The sequence below is a fragment of the Mesoplodon densirostris genome, chromosome 17 (genome assembly GCF_025265405.1).
Source record: "Mesoplodon densirostris isolate mMesDen1 chromosome 17, mMesDen1 primary haplotype, whole genome shotgun sequence".
Classification (NCBI taxonomy): Eukaryota; Metazoa; Chordata; class Mammalia; order Artiodactyla; family Ziphiidae; genus Mesoplodon; species Mesoplodon densirostris.
In genome coordinates, this window is record NC_082677.1 from 21,202,768 (window position 1) to 21,219,365 (window position 16,598).

The 16,598-nt window shown below is 44.8% G+C and overlaps 1 protein-coding gene across 1 annotated transcript in view; it reads left to right on the plus strand.

Annotated features, from left to right (window-relative positions):
- The first annotated feature begins 10,132 nt into the window (after window positions 1-10,132).
- Window positions 10,133-16,598, plus strand: part of SIAH3 (siah E3 ubiquitin protein ligase family member 3) — a 73,161-nt gene continuing 66,695 nt past the window's right edge. Inside the window, exon 1 of the mRNA XM_060080269.1 lies at window positions 10,133-10,349. Coding sequence (XP_059936252.1) covers window positions 10,215-10,349 — 135 coding nt within the window. The 5' untranslated portion in view covers window positions 10,133-10,214. The remainder of the gene's footprint in view (window positions 10,350-16,598) is intronic.

Sequence of the window (16,598 nt, forward strand, 5' to 3'; positions counted from 1 at the left end):
ATCCTTACTTTCTGTTGTTATGGGATGTTCCAGGCTCATCTTAAACATTTTCTGCTCCAGATCTAGAACTAGCCATTTCTTTAAAGAGATCTAGTTTGTTTGCTTTTTTTTTCTTCTTTTTTTTTTTTTTTTTGCGTTACACGGGCCTCTCACTGCTGTGGCCTCTCCCATTGCGGAGCACAGGCTCTGGACGCGCAGGCTCAGTGGCCATGGCTCACGGGCCCAGCTGCTCCGCGGCACGTCAGATCCTCCCAGACTGGGGCACGAACCCATGTCCCCTGCATCGGCAGGCGGACTCTCAACCACTGTGCCACCAGGGAAGCCCTGTTTGCTTTTAAGTGGGAAATTTTATATAGAATCTGGGTTTTAAGGTATTCATTTTCGAGGTCTTTTCTGTGGACAGAATTAAGAAACTTTGCTTTCGCTTTCCCCTGTCCCTCCTCGTCCTCCTCCTCTCCTTCTGCCCTTACTGCTCTTTAACATAAAATACGCCGTTGCAATGATCGCCATTTGAATTCAAGGTTACAGTATTTTTTCTAACCTCATCAATCTTACACCTGTGGTTCCTTTCCCTTACATCAATGACACCAACATAATTACTCCTTTGCTTCATTAACAATACACACACATCAAATTACCGCACAACTAATGGTTCAAAGCAACAATAAACACTAATTATGTCACAGTTTCTATGGATCAGCAAATCAGAAGCAGCTTAGCTGCACGGTCCGGGTCTGAGTCTCTCATGAGATTGCAGACAAGATGTTAGCCAGGGCCACAGTCATATGAAGGTACGAATGGGGCTGGGAGATCTGCTTCCAAGGGGACCTACTGACATGGCTACCAAGTTGATGCTGGGTGTTGAAAGAAGACTTCAGTGGGTCTCAGAGGGCTGCTGGAGGGTCCAGATGGCATGATCTCTGGCTTCCCCCAAAGTGAGCTATTCAAAATGCAAGGTGTAAATGGCAAGGCCTTTGGTAATCTAGCCTCAAAAATCACACAGTTTCATGTCTACCACATTCTATTGTGATAGTGAATCACTGTGTATGGCTCATATTCAAAGGGAGAATTAGTCTCTACCCACTGAAAGGGGAATGTCAAAGAATTTGCAGGCATATTTCTTTTCACTCTCTGGCTGCAACTTAATTTACATTATAAATGTAAAATATACTCACCCCTACCAAAGACTCCCCCAAAGTCTTATTCTCTTACAGCATCAGCTTGAAGTCCATGATCTTGGTACTAAATCAGGTACAAGTGCAGAGGAGACTCCTCAGGTGTCCTAGAGAACAGCTCCTCGAGTACAGTTCCTCACAATCTGAAGACCTATGATCTAAAAAGAAAAGTTAATTGCCACCTACACACACACACACACACACACACACACATGCAACATCCAATGGTAGGGTAAGCACAGGATAACTACCATGGACCATCACCCCACCACCACTAACATCATTCAAAATAATGGAAAACAGGAGACACACAGAAGCAAAAGATAGGAAAATCCATCAGGGCAAATGTTGAAAGTTCCTTGTTTAGGACTCCAGGTCTGAAAATGAGTCTCCATAGCTTTAAGCTCCAGCCTCTGAGCTCTTGTTTCCACCCTGTAGGTCATCCTCTCTTTTTCATAAAAGGTAGCCCATGTTTTCTACTGAAGAGTATTCTCAGCTTACTTCCTACCAGTAGAAGCTTCAGGGTCCAAAGGCCTCTTATCATTTTATACTAATTCTGCCCCTTTCAATCCAATCCATGTGGTACTTCTGCTAGTTTACTTCTCTTAAAAACTTTATGGATCTCCTATGATTCTGGTTGTAGCCCACTCAGACAAAACCACATTCACAAACTCTTCCAAAATAAGCCCTTCTTGACCTTGGGCTTCTATTCACAGTCTTTTCGAGGCCCTTTAGGCTTTCATTAATACTCTCAGCTTCTGTCCACTGCCCAATTCCAAAGCCGCTCATAAATTTTAGGGTTTTGTCATGGCAGCACCCCAGTCCTGGAACAAATTCTGTATTCGCTATCTATTTCTACATGACAAATTATCCCAAAACTTAGTGGCTTAAAGTAACACTAAACAACTATTATGTCACTGTTTCTGTGAGTTAGGAATTTGAGAGCAGCTCAGTTAGGTAGTTCTGGTGGGGAGTTTCTTATAGGTTGCAGTAAAGAATTTGACCAGAGTTGCAGTTATCTGAAGGCTTGACCAAGGGTGAAGGATCTGCTGCCTAAGTATCTCATCTGCACGGTTAGCAAGTTGGTACTGGCTGTTAGCATGAGACATTAGTTCCTTTCCATATAGGCCTCCCCAGAGGGCTAGTTGAATGTCTTCATGGCATGAAATCCAGCCCCAGAGCAAGTGATCCAAGAGAACAATGGGGAAACTGCAATTCCTTTGATGATCTAGCTTCAAAAATCACACATCATCATTTCCACACTTCATCAGAAGTAAGTCATCAAGTCTGGTTCACATTCAAGGGGAGAGAGATTAGGCTACACTTTCTGAAGGTGGTGATATATTTTTAAACCACTACAGACACTACCACCAGCAATACATTTGCTAAAGGTAGTTAAATTTTTTGAACTTCTTTCTGTCTTTGGAATACATTTTACTAAGGATTTATAGTCATCTTACTGTGTTCCAAAGTAACTTAAAATTGTCTTTTCTGTGTGCATATGCCACCAACTTGTCAAATAGTTGATTTGTTTTATTTTGGTTTTGACTTTTGAAGATTTCTTTTTTATTTTTGTTTCATAATTTTATAAAATAATTTCAAGGTTTTGAAGTCCAACTACAGAACAAGATATATTCAGAGAAGTCTAGCTTTATTTTTGCCTCCTCTACCCTCTTCCCTTCTCACCCCTATAAGTAACTTTGTTGTTAGTTTTTGTTGTTGTTGTTGTTGTTGTTTGTGGTACGCGGGCCTCTCACTGTTGTGGCCTCTCCCGTTGCGGAGCGCCATGGCTCAGTGGCCATGGCTCACTGGCCCAGACGCTCTGTGGCACGTGGGATCTTCCCGGACTGGGGCACAAACCCGTGTCCCCTGCATCGGCAGGCGGACTCTCAACCACTGCGTCACCAAGGAAGCCCTATTGTTAGTTTTTAATTCATTCTTCCATTTTTAAAACATAAATAACAAATAAATAGATATCCCCCATTCTAAGATAAATATTTTCATGTTATGCACAAAATTCTTCACATTACTTTTTTTTAATCTACCAAGATAACCTGAATTCATTGCTTAGCAGTATTTGGAGATAACTGTCATTTCTTTTTATGGTTAATTGTCACCATTTTATAAATGTATATAGTTTATTCAACCAGTCCCCTATGGAGGGATAATGTGGAGGTTTCTAGTCTTGTACTATTACAAATAGTGCCACAGTGAATAGCTTTATGCATACGTCTTTCTATACTTTTTCCAGAAACCTATTTTTACAGCTATAATTTATTCCATGCTGTGGCTAGATGTACCTTAAATTACTTAAGTCTACTTAAATAATTTTGGACACATAGGTTCTTTCTATTATTTCCAGTAGTATAAGTGATACAACAATGAACATCCTCATACTTAAATATTTGTTGACATTTCTGTTTATATCATAAGAACAGATTTCTAGATATTTAGTTGGTAGGTCAAAGTTTATGAACCTTCTTAGGCAGTTAATGCATATTGTCAAATTGTTTTCAAGAAAAGGGTACAAGTATACATTCTGAGAGGCAGTAAATCTCAGTATCTGGCACTGCAGAAATCTGGGGTCAAATCCTACCTTTACCATTTACTAGGTAACCGTGGACAAGTTAATATTCCTGAGCCACAGCTTTCTTGTCTGGAAACGAGAAGAATATCTGATGGGGTTATTGTGAAAAGGAAAATAAGATATTTGACTGTAGATATACTTGACTACAAAGGCCAACTATTTAGCATAGTGCCTGATATCTACAAAGCATTTAAATGTTTATTATTATTCACATCACCAGCAGAGTACAATGTCCTTCTCAATGAAGATTCATCAGCCCTGGTTATTATTGTTTAAAAATAAAAAGTGCCAATTTGACACATAAAAGATGCCATCTGGTGTTTTTTTGGTCTTTGTTTTTGTTTTTTGTGGTACGTGGGTCTCTCACTGTTGTGGCCTCTCCCGTTGCGGAGCACAGGCTCCGGACGCACAGGCTCAGCAGCCATGGCTCACGGGCCCAGCCGCTCCACGGCATGTGGTATCCTCCCGGACCGGGGCACGAACCCGTGTCCCCTGCATCGGCAGGCGGACTGTCAACCACTGTGCCACCAGGGAAGCCCAAAGATGCCATCTTGTTTAAATGCATTTCTTTGATTTCTAGTTCTATTGAACATCTATCATTCATTTATGAATTTTTAAATTTCTTCTTCTGTGTACTATTTATATCCTCTGTCTATCTTGTTTTATATAATTTTAGTTCTTTAAAATGATATACAAGAGTTCTTTATTAGGAATACAAATCTTTTGCTGTCGTAATTGCTGCAAGTATATCCCTCAATATTTTGGGTTTTTTCAATGTCAGTTGTCAGACATTATTTTGACATAGAGTTTAACATTTTATGTAACCAAGTATTTGCCTTTGTGATTACTTCAATAAACTTTTAAAATCTTTATGAATACTTCACTACTTCAAAGTTCAATTATATGCTCATCCACATGTTATTTCAGTATAATTGGGGCATATACCTTACATACAGAAAAGGGCATTGATCATAAGTTCACAGCCTAAAGAATTTCCACCCAACAGATATATCCATTGTATTGTTTTCTAGGGCTGCCATAACAAAGGACCACAAACTGGGTGGCTTAAACAGCATAAATCTATTGTCTTGACAGTGCTGGAGACATCTTAGAAGTCTGATGTCAAAGTGTCAGCAGGGTTGGTTCCTCCTGGAGGCTATGAGGGAGAATCTGTTCCATGCCTCTCCCTTGGCTCCTGGTGGTTTGCTGGTCATCTCTGGTGTTCCTGAGCTTATAGATGTACTGTCCCAATCTCTGTCTTCACGTTCATGTGGCATCCTCCCTGTGTGTATATCTCTATATCAAAATTCTCCCTTTTTATATATGAGCACTAGTCATATTGGATTAAAGCCCACACGAGTGACCTCATGTTAACTTGATGACCTTTGTAATGACCCTATTTCCAAATAAGGTCACATTCTGAGGCACTGGGGATTAGGGCTTCAGCATATCTGTTTTTAGGAAAACAATTCAATCCACAGTGTTCATGAAACTAGAACACAGATCAAGAAACAGAATCTACCTAGCTTTCTAAAACCTACCTCATGTCCCCTTCAGTCGTAACCCCTTGCCAAGGTTACCACTCTTCTGATCTCCTGCACTGTGGATAACCTATTCTATGTTCTTGAACTTCATATAAATGGAATCACACAACATGTATTCTTTTGCATCTGGCCTCTTTACCTCAAAACTGTATCTGTGAGATCCATCCATGTTATTGCATTGTTGCACGTAGCAGTAGTTTATTCTATTTTTTTATGTAGTGTTTAACAAAGGAAGGAAAAAAGTAATGTAATTTATCCATTTTATTTTTGATAGATACTTAGGTTGTTTCCAGTTTTTACCTATTGTGACTACAGTTGCTATGAAACTATATTATGAATACATTGCAATGAAAATCCTAGTACCAGTCTTTTGCTAAGCACACGCTCACACCTCTGTTGGGTATATGGAGTGGGCTTTCTGGGTCATTGGGTTCCCATATGTTTGGCTTTACTAGATGCTTCCAAGCAGCTTTCCAAAGTGGTTTCCAGCAGTGCATGAGAATTTTGGTTGTTCCATATGCTCACCAGAACTTTGGGTTGACTTGGACAAAAATTTTTTTGATGAGAAGATGATGATAATGATGATGACAATAGCTTCTCATTAAAGTTATTATGAAAACCAGTCACTGAGCTGGTTATTTTACTTATATTATCTCACTTCATCTTTAAACTACTTTACAAGGGAGTCATTAGCTTAATTTTAACAGACAAACAAAACTAAGTGTCAGTAAGATTACATAATTTACCCAAAGTAACAGTAAGTAGCAATGTAGGCTTTCAATCCAAATTTGTCTAATTACCAATCTCTGAGACTTTCTGGTCCAGATAAAATGTAAATCTGGTTGCTTTGGAGATGAACGGGAAGACTTGGGCATCGTAGTGCAGCATGAGAGGATTGGTGTGGCTACCGCAGAGGGGCCAACTTAGTGGCAAGAGGTGAACACAGCTCTAAATCTCTACACGAAGGCTAGTTTGTGCCACCCTGTTTTGGGGACATTAACCATGTGCATTTGTTATCAGGGTTAGCTTCAGACATTTCCTGATGGATGATTATTTTGAGGACTGATTCCGAGAACAGATGGGTATGCTTAATATTCAAAAGTAGAGTGATGTAAACCAGTTTTGGGGTAGAGAGTAGGGCAAAAGGTCAGGTCTGGGATTAAGGAAAAGCATCCATAATAGCAGGTCTGTGGCACTGTTCTCACCACTGATGTCAATATGCACTCCTTAGCCCTTTAGCCCTCACTCCCAGACCCAGTGTTCAGGTAATAACAGGATCATCCACCCTTAAGAACATAGCAAGAGTCAAGTCTGCTCATATCATGTCCTCTGTTTTTGTGACCCTGGATGGTAGGGTGAATACTCATGGGGAAAAATATTTCATGGAACAGGAAGGAAAAACATTCTGAAGATAATCACTCTTGAACAAAAGACACTCAGTAGACTCAAGTATTGAAACGCTGCTTTGAATCAGGCACTGTGCTGGGTTCTTCCAGATACATCATCTTAGTCTTCACAATAACCTTGAGAGGGAAATAATTTGCTATTATCCCCATGTTACAGGCGTGGGAACTGAGCCTAAGTGAGGTTTTAAGAAACCTGTCTGAGGTTACCCAGAGGTAGAAACAAACAGCATAATAGTTCCATTCTAACAAAGGATGTAGAAAGAGGAAGTTCGGACCTTCTGAATTATGAACTAGGGGAGTATGGTCACTTTTATTTATTTCTTTTAAAGAAGGCAATAAAAGAATACTGAACGAACACTCTATGACATAAATCACAGCAAGATCCTTTTTGACCCACCTCTCAGAGAAATGGAAATAAAAACAAAAATAAACAAATGGGACCTAATGAAACTTAAAAGCTTTTGCACAGCAAAGGAAACCATAAACAAGACCAAAAGACAACCCTCAGAATGGGAGAAAATATTTGCAAATGAAGCAACTGACAAAGGATTAATCTCCAAAATTTACAAGCAGCTCATGCAGCTCAATAACAAAAAAACAAACAACCCAATCCAAAAATGGGCCAAAGACCTAAACAAACATTTCTCCAAAGAAGATATAGAGACTGCCAACAAACACATGAAAGAATGCTCAACATCACTAATCATTAGAGAAATGCAAATCAAAACTACAATGAGATATCATCTCACACCAGTCAGAACGGCCATCATCAAAAAATCTAGAAACAATAAATGCTGGAGAGGGTGTGGAGAAAAGGGAACGCTCTTGCACTGCTGGTGGGAATGTGAATTGATACAGCCACTATGGAGAACGGTATGGAGGTTCCTTAAAAAACTACAAATAGAACTACCATACGACCCAGCAATCCCACTACTGGGCATATGCCCAGAGAAAACCATAATTCAAAAAGAGTCATGTACCAAAATGTTCATTGCAGCTCTATTTACAATAGCCAGGAGATGGAAACAACCTAAGTGTCCATCATCGGATGAATGGATAAAGAAGATGTGGCACATATATGCAATGGAATATTACTCAGCCATAAAAAGAAATGAAATTGAGCTATTTGTAATGAGGTGGATGGACCTAGTGTCTGTCATACAGAGTGAAGTAGGTCATAAAGAGAAAAACAAATACCGTACGCTAACACATATATTTGGAATCTAAGGGAAAAAAATGTCATGAAGAACCTAGGGGTAAGACAGGAATAAAGACACAGACCTACTAGAGAATGGACTTGAGGATATGGGGAGGGGGAAGGGTAAGCTGTGACAAAGCGAGAGAGTAGCATGGACATATATACACTACCAAACATAAAATAGCTAGCTAGTAGGAAGCAGCCGCACGGCACAGGGAGATCAGCTCGGTGCTTTGTGACCACCTAGAGGGGTGGGATAGGGAGGGTGGGAGGGAGGGAGACGCAAGAGGGAAGAGAGATGGGAACGTATGTATATGTATAACTGATTCACTTTGTTATAAAGCAGAAACTAGCACACCACTGTAAAGCAATCATACTCCAATAAAGATGTAAAAAAATATATTAAAAATAAATAAATAAAAATAAAAAATAAAAAAAAGAATACTGAATATTTTCCTGTTGAACTGCTGAAAGCTTGTTCTGGAAAATGAAAACTTTAGAAAGAGAATTCTGGTATTGTAGGTCAGCAACTCTTATTTATGAACCATATTATGAATGGGTCCAGGGACTCATATCCTATAAAAGCATCACATAGATGAGGTTCTAATCAGTTCAAATGTTGTCATCTTCTAATTTTGTGCCAGTGCAATTATTCTAGAAAGTACAGAGTTTCCATTTTAATTGGTGCTTGGCTTATTTGTTTCTGAACACATTGGTTTGGTTTTAAACTCAAGTGAAAATGAACACCTGGGCTTTGTCCTGGTTTCAGGAAAACTGTGCATTTTTCCCCCTATACTTTAATCAGTAGTTGGTTTAATTGCCTGACAAGGTCACAGATGTAGGTGTCCCAGGTGTGTGTATGCTTTGCCTACATTACAACCCAAGGACTGTAGCCAGAGTGGAGCGAGAGCCACTCAGGGAGAAGCAATGGGCTCACACTCTGAGCGTAATTCACACCCAAGACTGATGCTCACCCAGGCTCACTGCGTCTGGGCTGGCTTCCCAACGGAGAAACAACCAAAGAGAATGAGAAACACAACACATGCAATTCTCCTGCTTTAGTCCCAAAGACTGACTAAGCCATCAGAGCTTGTTCCCCCCAAACCCTAAGACTCCTCGTGTACTGCTCAGGAGCCTTTCTTCCAGAACCAGTGCGTGGGCTTAGCACCTCTACCAGCCCAGTTCTGGAGAGAGAGGGAGTGCAGTCTGAGGACTGGAATGCCCTCTGCCTGCTCTAGCACAGAAATGTGCTGCTGGCATTCGCAGAGACAAGCAAATGATGTTGTATGTGTGCTCTTAACCTCTATTTTAACGTCTCCAACCATCTAGTGGTTAATTAGCAATTTGCTGCCCACCAATATGCAAATGAATGACAAGCAAAAGCCCTCCGCATCTGTAATTATTTTGTTGATTTACAAGCCACTCTCCTCTCCGTGTAGGTTTTTCTGTGTGTGTGCATTCATGCATCAGGGATTTCATTATTTTTAGAAGCGTACTCTGTACACTTTTATGCTTTAATATTTTCAGGCTTCAGTAATTACAGCATTATAGATATACATACATGTTTTTCCCCCTCAACTCCAAACGCATTTATTTGTCAGGAATGCTTTTTCTCTGATAAAGAGTGGAAAGGCAGATTTATCAAGGGGCTGAAATCCAAACTGCAGAGAGAGTCAGAGCACAAGATTGAAAGATGCACGTTTCTGCTGTTGCCAAATCCTTATCTGGAATCGGAGGAGTCTTGTAATATTTGATTTTCTCCCAAGCAGCTCTGGTGAATCAAGCCGCGATCTGCGTTATCCATCTGCTTACTTTGGTGCAGGGTGTTTTACTATTTGGCGGTTGAAATGCTTTACGTTTTTGCCAGCACGTTAAGAAAGCCTCTCGTGTTAAATTAAGTCAATTAATAAATGGAGACACATTAAGCAATCAATTTTGTCAGCCTATCTCCCCAGCATTATGTATGGTTGGCTGTAATCACAAGATAAATGCAATGTGCTGATCTATGGTAATGTTCAATGATACATTCTCCGCCAGGCTCAATTCATCAGGGAGTTTCGGTCGGGGAGGCATTTGTTATTGGCTGTCTCTGCACCTCAAGGATAACATTTCTGTCCTTTCGATTGGCCGCCTCGCTGCTGCAAGATTCTAACCGTCTTATTTTGATGATGAATATGAAGGCACACTAAGCCGGGCTGGAGCGTAGTGTCTCAGAGGCTGCGCTCCTTCCAGAGCCCAAGGACTTACAGCTTCCTCCGCTGCCTTCCTGTGCCAACAACCACCCACCCCCTCAAAAAAGTTGTGATGCTTTTCTTCACCCAGTGCTTTGGGGCTGTGTTAGATCTCATTCACCTCCGCTTTCAGCACTACAAGGCTAAACGGGTGTTCTCCGCCGCTGGGCAACTTGTCTGCGTTGTAAACCCCACGCACAACCTGAAGGTGAGTGGCTCTCTCTCGCTTGACGTTCCCGCGGCTTGGGTTCAAGTCCATCCTCCGGGGGCGTCTGTGACCCTCCCGCGAGCGCGGGGAACGCGCGGCAAAGGCTGGTCCGCTGGCGCCAGGACGGTGTTGGGTACCCGGGGCCGGTGCCTCGGCTCATTCTCCCTCTCTTGGTGGTTGGATGCTCTCGGCGACAGTGTGTTGTTTCCCCGACTGGCAAAGGCAACTGGAGTGAGAGTCCTTTTTTTTTTCTTCTTCTTTTTCCACGCTGTCAGCCTAGGAGTGGGGCGGAGGTCAGAAGTGAGGGCGGTGGACGGCGCAGGGGGCTTGCCCCTCTCTCTCTCCCAAATATTTGTGGGCAAGTGTTTAGGAGACAGGATTTGAAAAGTTACCCAAATCGCAGTCTGTCCCACGTGCTGGAAAGGCAGGCGAGCACACGGATTTAGGAAGCCCCTCTGGCTGCCGCTGAAGTAACTGGGGTCGGGGTGGGGGGACAGGAACCCCGAGGCAGGGATCTGGGAGTTGGGGGAGAGCGGCTCCTTCTTGAAAGTGTTTTCCCCTTGTGCTCAGACTCGGCGTGAGTGGGGATCGGGGTGGGGGCGGGGATGTCGGGAGGAGTTTGTCTCCTTTCCTTCCTGCGAGCTAGATGCGCCCGGTGCGCGGGGGACAGGAGGGGCAGATGTGCTTCAAGAGTATCGAAATGAAACCGGCCCCGAGCCGCCACTGCCCGTATCACCGCAGGCGCTGCGGGTGCCTCTTTGCTGTGGCCGCCGCCGGGCTGCGCTTCCGACGCCGCTGCGTTTGTGCCTTTAGGTCAATGCCCTTTAAGGGAACAGCCAAAATATGGGCTGGAGGGACCGCTTCACATCACCGCCGAGACTGGGGGAGGTGAATGCAGAGCCCCTGGCTAGGGGAGGCAGGGGAGACGGGAAGGCAGGGCGGGAGGGGCGGTGCGAGGGCGCAGCTGAACTCCCCGCAGTGGGAAAGTCTGAGCCCAATGGGCTCTGTCCCCAAATAAACAATGGACTCGCTTGGGAGTTGCTTTCCTGTTCTCGTTATACCCAAGGCGGAGTGACGGGGGAAGGGCACGTCTGCAGCTGAGCCACGGAATGGTCTCTGCCAGAATAGATCTGTCATTCTGACCACTGCTGTTGGGCAGGAGATGTTGCTTGTTGCTCCACACTTTCTAAACTCCTGCAGTCAGACTCTCTTCAGCTGGAGCCCTGCAGGCCAGTGCTGAAGGATGCCTCCCTGCAACACCCGCCCCCCTTTGCCCACAATTCCTGGAAGTCCTCAGGAGGGACAGCTGTCTGGAGTCCCTGGGGCCGTATGCCAAGGCCACTCCTGGATGGAGGGGTGATACACTACTTGGGGACAGCAATGGTGCGCCTGACCTAGGAACCGGCTTTCTGCGGTACCCAAGCTGTGACTAATACCATCTCCCTCAACCGCCCAGCCTCCCCAATCCCAGTCCCTCCTTCTCTCGCGCTCTCTCTCCCTTTCTCCCTCTTCTCCTCCCCTCCTCTCTCTTCCCCTCATTCTATTTTCTTTTTCCCTTCATGGCTTACTTTTATAAATGAGAATTCACCCCCCAGTCATCCTTGGCAAAGCGAGTGTATGATGTACCTACTAAAATAGGATTCTGAATTCCATTTTAGGGCCACTTTTGAGACCGCATTCAAACTCCCATTATTCTGTCGCTTTACATTACTTAGTTGCCTGTGGCAAGAAATTTTGTTTATTCCTGTTTCGTATTTTAAAGCCTTTACAATTTTTTTATGAGACTTAGCATTTCCAAAGTTTGAATTTAGATGGTTCGTTGGCTGCAGCAGATGATGGAGGGGAGGAAGGGTGCTAAGGTCTTGGTGTGGGCTGGAGTGAAAAGCCTCTGTGTGTATGTTTCAGTGATGTCAGCCTGGACATTGACAGGTAGTCCTGCTGCCCGGACTCAGGAGTCCAGAGTCAGTGTGGCAGTCCTTGGGTCAGTGCTGACTAGCTGTGTGACCTTGAATGACTTGATGTCTCTGAGCCTTCCCTTCCTCACCTTCAAAATGAACCTATGAATCTTTAGCCTGCCTCCTCCACGACTCTGTGAGGCTGAAAAAGAGATGATACTCAAGGTAGATGTGCTTTATAATGGTCTCCTCCAAAAAAAGATTACATTATTGTACATAATTTGTAGGGTTCCATTAGGAACTTCAAAAGTTATCACTTAAAGCCTCCGGCCAACCTAGTAACATAAAAATAGTTGACATATGCTTTGAGAGGCTATTTCCCATGGCTCACTTTTTCACGTACATTCTCATTTGGCTTTTCATTTCCTATAAAAAGCCACTTAGAGATTTTGCTCAGATGAGTGTCACTGCAGATAAACAAATCAAGTCGACGGCCGCTAATGTTACCAGGGGTTGCAGCAGGACACACAGGATTTACGGAGGCTGTACCAGGCGGAGACAGACCTCCACATCCCAGGTTGTCCCTGGGGAGGTCTCATCCAGGCTCCAGGTGGTCCATCAGGTAAGTTTTACCTGCTTCTCAAACCTGAGGGCTAACAACCCTTTGGAGCTGATAAAGGAACAGTTCTCTAGGAGCATTTCTACCCCATCACTGATATTAAAAAAATGCAAAGAACCTCGAAAGCAAGTGCTCCTTCTCAGCATTCCTTTCCATAGACCACAGAAATATGCCTTAGATGTAATAAGCTGTGATCCACATAGGAAGAAACATTCTTTTTTTAAAGAAAAAAAAAAAAAGCTGTGGCAATGTTAACCCAGAATAGCTATTGATCTGCGGTGCTTCCCCGCATTTTGTATGACAGGCTGGTACATAAAATGGTGACCAAGGACAGAGAGACTGCAACCTTGCTTTCAATTTTCTAGGTTGCATATTGCTACAAAGAGGGCTGGGAAGCCTGTGTTTTTCTTTGTGGAAGCATTTTTTGCACTTTGTCCTTTCCTGAGAATGCTAGCAGTACTTTAGGATCTGAGGCAAGTGCTGAGTTATAATCAAAATTCACTTACTGAACAGAGAAAAATGTGTATTTACCATGCTTCTATGGGTCACCTTCATTCTCAATTTTATTACGGCAATTACTCGGTAACCTGGGATTCCTTCAAGCAAGCTGATGCCTTTCCTTCTAAGTGGAAGGCAGAAGCCTTCCCGGGGAATGCAGACAACCCAGTTAAAGCCATGACACTCCTTAAGCCCACCCTACTTTAAAGGGGTGTTTAGAGTCGCTGGCCTGGAATAGGAGGGTCTTCTGCTTCAAGAAGAATCCATAGCAGAGCTGGCTCTGTGGACTGCAAATGGCACTCTGTGTTGCCCTGTGTCTGTCTGTCTGTCTCTGCCTACAGGGATGGCTCCTTAAAGGGATCAGGCCCCCCCACTTCTCCTTCCCACCCCATGAAAAGGGACCACCAAGGAGCCGGTGATCTTGGCTGGCTGCCATCTGCTTCCTCATTCATGGAGGTCACTGAAATGTGGCCCATGGGCTGCAGGCTGGCACCGGGGAGGGTGCGGGCTCCTGGTCCTGATTCAGCACTGCTTTCTCCCTCGTGTCCTCTGCTTGTTTCCAAACCAAGAAAGCCTTTCTCTCCTGGCCCCTCTCCCATCGACACTGGCTGCTTGTACAATGCCCTGCCCCGGGCAGCCCTCCCTGCTTCCATCCTATCCCCAGAGGTGCCCTGTGAGGGGTGACCTGGCCAGTCTCTGCACCCAGGCCTCTCCAGGGAAGGGTATGTAGTGGCAGCCAGACCCCTCTGGGGTCAGTGCTCAGCACTTCCCAAGCGGACAGGCGCTGAGCTGAGGCTGGCTGGGCGACTTCCTCCCTGTAGCCACAGCGCTTGATAAACCAGGTTCTGAAAGAAGTCTAGCAAAACACTTTCTGGCAGACTTGCAAAAGGCCCTCACCAGGGCCAATGTCCATTGCTGAGACCCCCAGTGCCCTCCCCAGCATCCAGACCTGAGGGCGGAACCTCCCCACCTCTCCTGGGAGGCTATTCATACCTCCATCCAGCTGGTCCAGTCCCTGCAGCTCTTTTCGATTATTACCCGTTAACCTTGAGTTGACAGACAGACAAACAGACAGACACACACACACACACACACACACACACACACACACACATACACACTCACAGTCATGCAAACACACACAGTGGGAAGGGCATATGGACAATGATGGCTTTAATCTGTGCCTGACAGATACTAAATCTAAAATTAGGGCCTTTTAGTACCATCACTTGAAGCATCCACGTACCTTTCATTCTAAGACCAACCCATATGGATGAATGTGTTCTGAGTGATGGTGGAGCTGGTGGGCTGGGGATCATCCAAGGAGGGAGCCGAGGAGAGGTGGGGGGACAAAGGCAACCCTCACCTCTACCGTTCATGGGCTGATCTTTGGAGGTCCCGCGCCTGCCCTGGGGCTTTCACTAACTCCGCTTGACGTAGCATGGCAGGCAGCTGAAGGAAAGCTAAAGACATGAACATCGTTTTTAGAGATTTAGACGTGGCCCTGGAGTATTCAGCCTGAATAACTGGTTTAAGGCAGTTAAAGGCTTCCGATAAGATTGTTTCATAGGCAGGGTGTGGGTTGCTCAGCTCTTCCTGACACAGCCATGTCTGAGGGTCGCACCCCCAGTCTTCTGGACATTTCACCACCTTCCTTTGCTGCCCGGGCTGGAGGCTCTTCACAGCTCCAACAGCACCTTAGACGGGGGCGGGCAAAGGAGGAGGGAGGAGCTGGCTGTCCTCACTCTGTGAGCTTTATCCTAAAGGCTTTCCCTGGCTGCCTCCTCCAGCCCTTTGGTTTCTGTGAATATTATAAGACATTCTACACTGTAGGCACAGAGCAGTCATGCGGCTTTTCTGGTTACTGGAGATTGCAGATGAGGCTCCTGAGTCACGTAACTGGAGGCGCGAGCCCCGAGCAGCCATTCGGTTAGCAGCGCGCTGGTGATGGGGAAGCAGAGGAGGCTGAAGCTGGCGCAGAGGTGATGTGAGCCCCTTGCCTCCGTACTGCATTTACCCGGCAGCCCCAGAGCAAATTTTGTGGCTCTCCCTTCACCACGGTCCCTCAAGCTGCAGGGACTGTTCGGAAAAAATGAGAAAACAGAGACTGAAGGCTTTTTTTGAAATCCACAGAGAGGTCAGAGCTATTTGGATGGCTTCCCTGGGGCAAGGCAGAATGTTTCCCTAGCAATTAACAATAAGAAAAAAAAAATTAACTGTCTCCGATGGTATTTTACTCTTAGCAAAGTCATCTGGACTCAACCAACTCTGTTCCCCAAAGGGGAAAGGTGGCCTGTTTAGACACAAAGTGCCACATGGAAGGGGTTACCTGGAGAATGGAGCTCCATTCTCTATGGCTCAGAGAGTCATGGGGAGAATGTCAGAACTGGGAGCCTGAACTGTCTTAGTTTACAGTTGAGGAAATGGAGGCCAAAGAGGGGAATGACTTGTATTCAGTTCCTACAGCTGCTGCAACAAATTAGCACAAATGGGGCAGCTGAAAATCAGAGTGATCTATTTCTCAGAGAAATCAGGGGGCTGGAAGTCCAAAGTCAAGGTGTCAGCAGGGCCAGGCTTCTCCAAGGCTCCAAGGAAGAGTCTGTCCCCTGCCTCATCTGGCTTCTGAGAACTCCACGTGTTCCTCGGCTTGTGGCCGCATCCCTCCAGTCTCTGCCTCTGGGGTCACATGGCCTCCTTCTCTCCTTTGTGTGTACATCTTATAAGGATACAGGTTATTGCATTTAGGGCCTACTTGGATAATCCAGGATAAGCTTCTCATTGCAAGATCCTTAATTTAATCACACCTTCGGTCATATAATATTCACTCTCTTGCTAGTTAAGGTAATATTCACAGGTTACAGGCATTAGGATGTGAATATATCTTTTTAACCCACTACTTGACTTTTGCAGAGTCAACCTATTTAGTGACAGAATTTAGGAACCAGAAGTCAGCTCTCCTGATGTCAGACCTAGATCCCCTGCACTGCCCCAGGCTGCCTTCCAATTAGCCCTAACTAAATATCCCTTGCTTGGGTGCATGCTGTGGAAGAAGAAAATTGCAGGGACCCCCCTTCCTGTACCCCATCAGGCCCAGGCCAGCAGTGTGACCCCATGGGCTGCACCACACACCCACCATCTCCCCTTTGTCAGATTCACGTTTCAATCTGGAGCCTCTTCATCTTCCTCCCTTATGCCCCTACCCCCTCCATAAATCTTCTTCCCTTTTCTTTTCTGAAT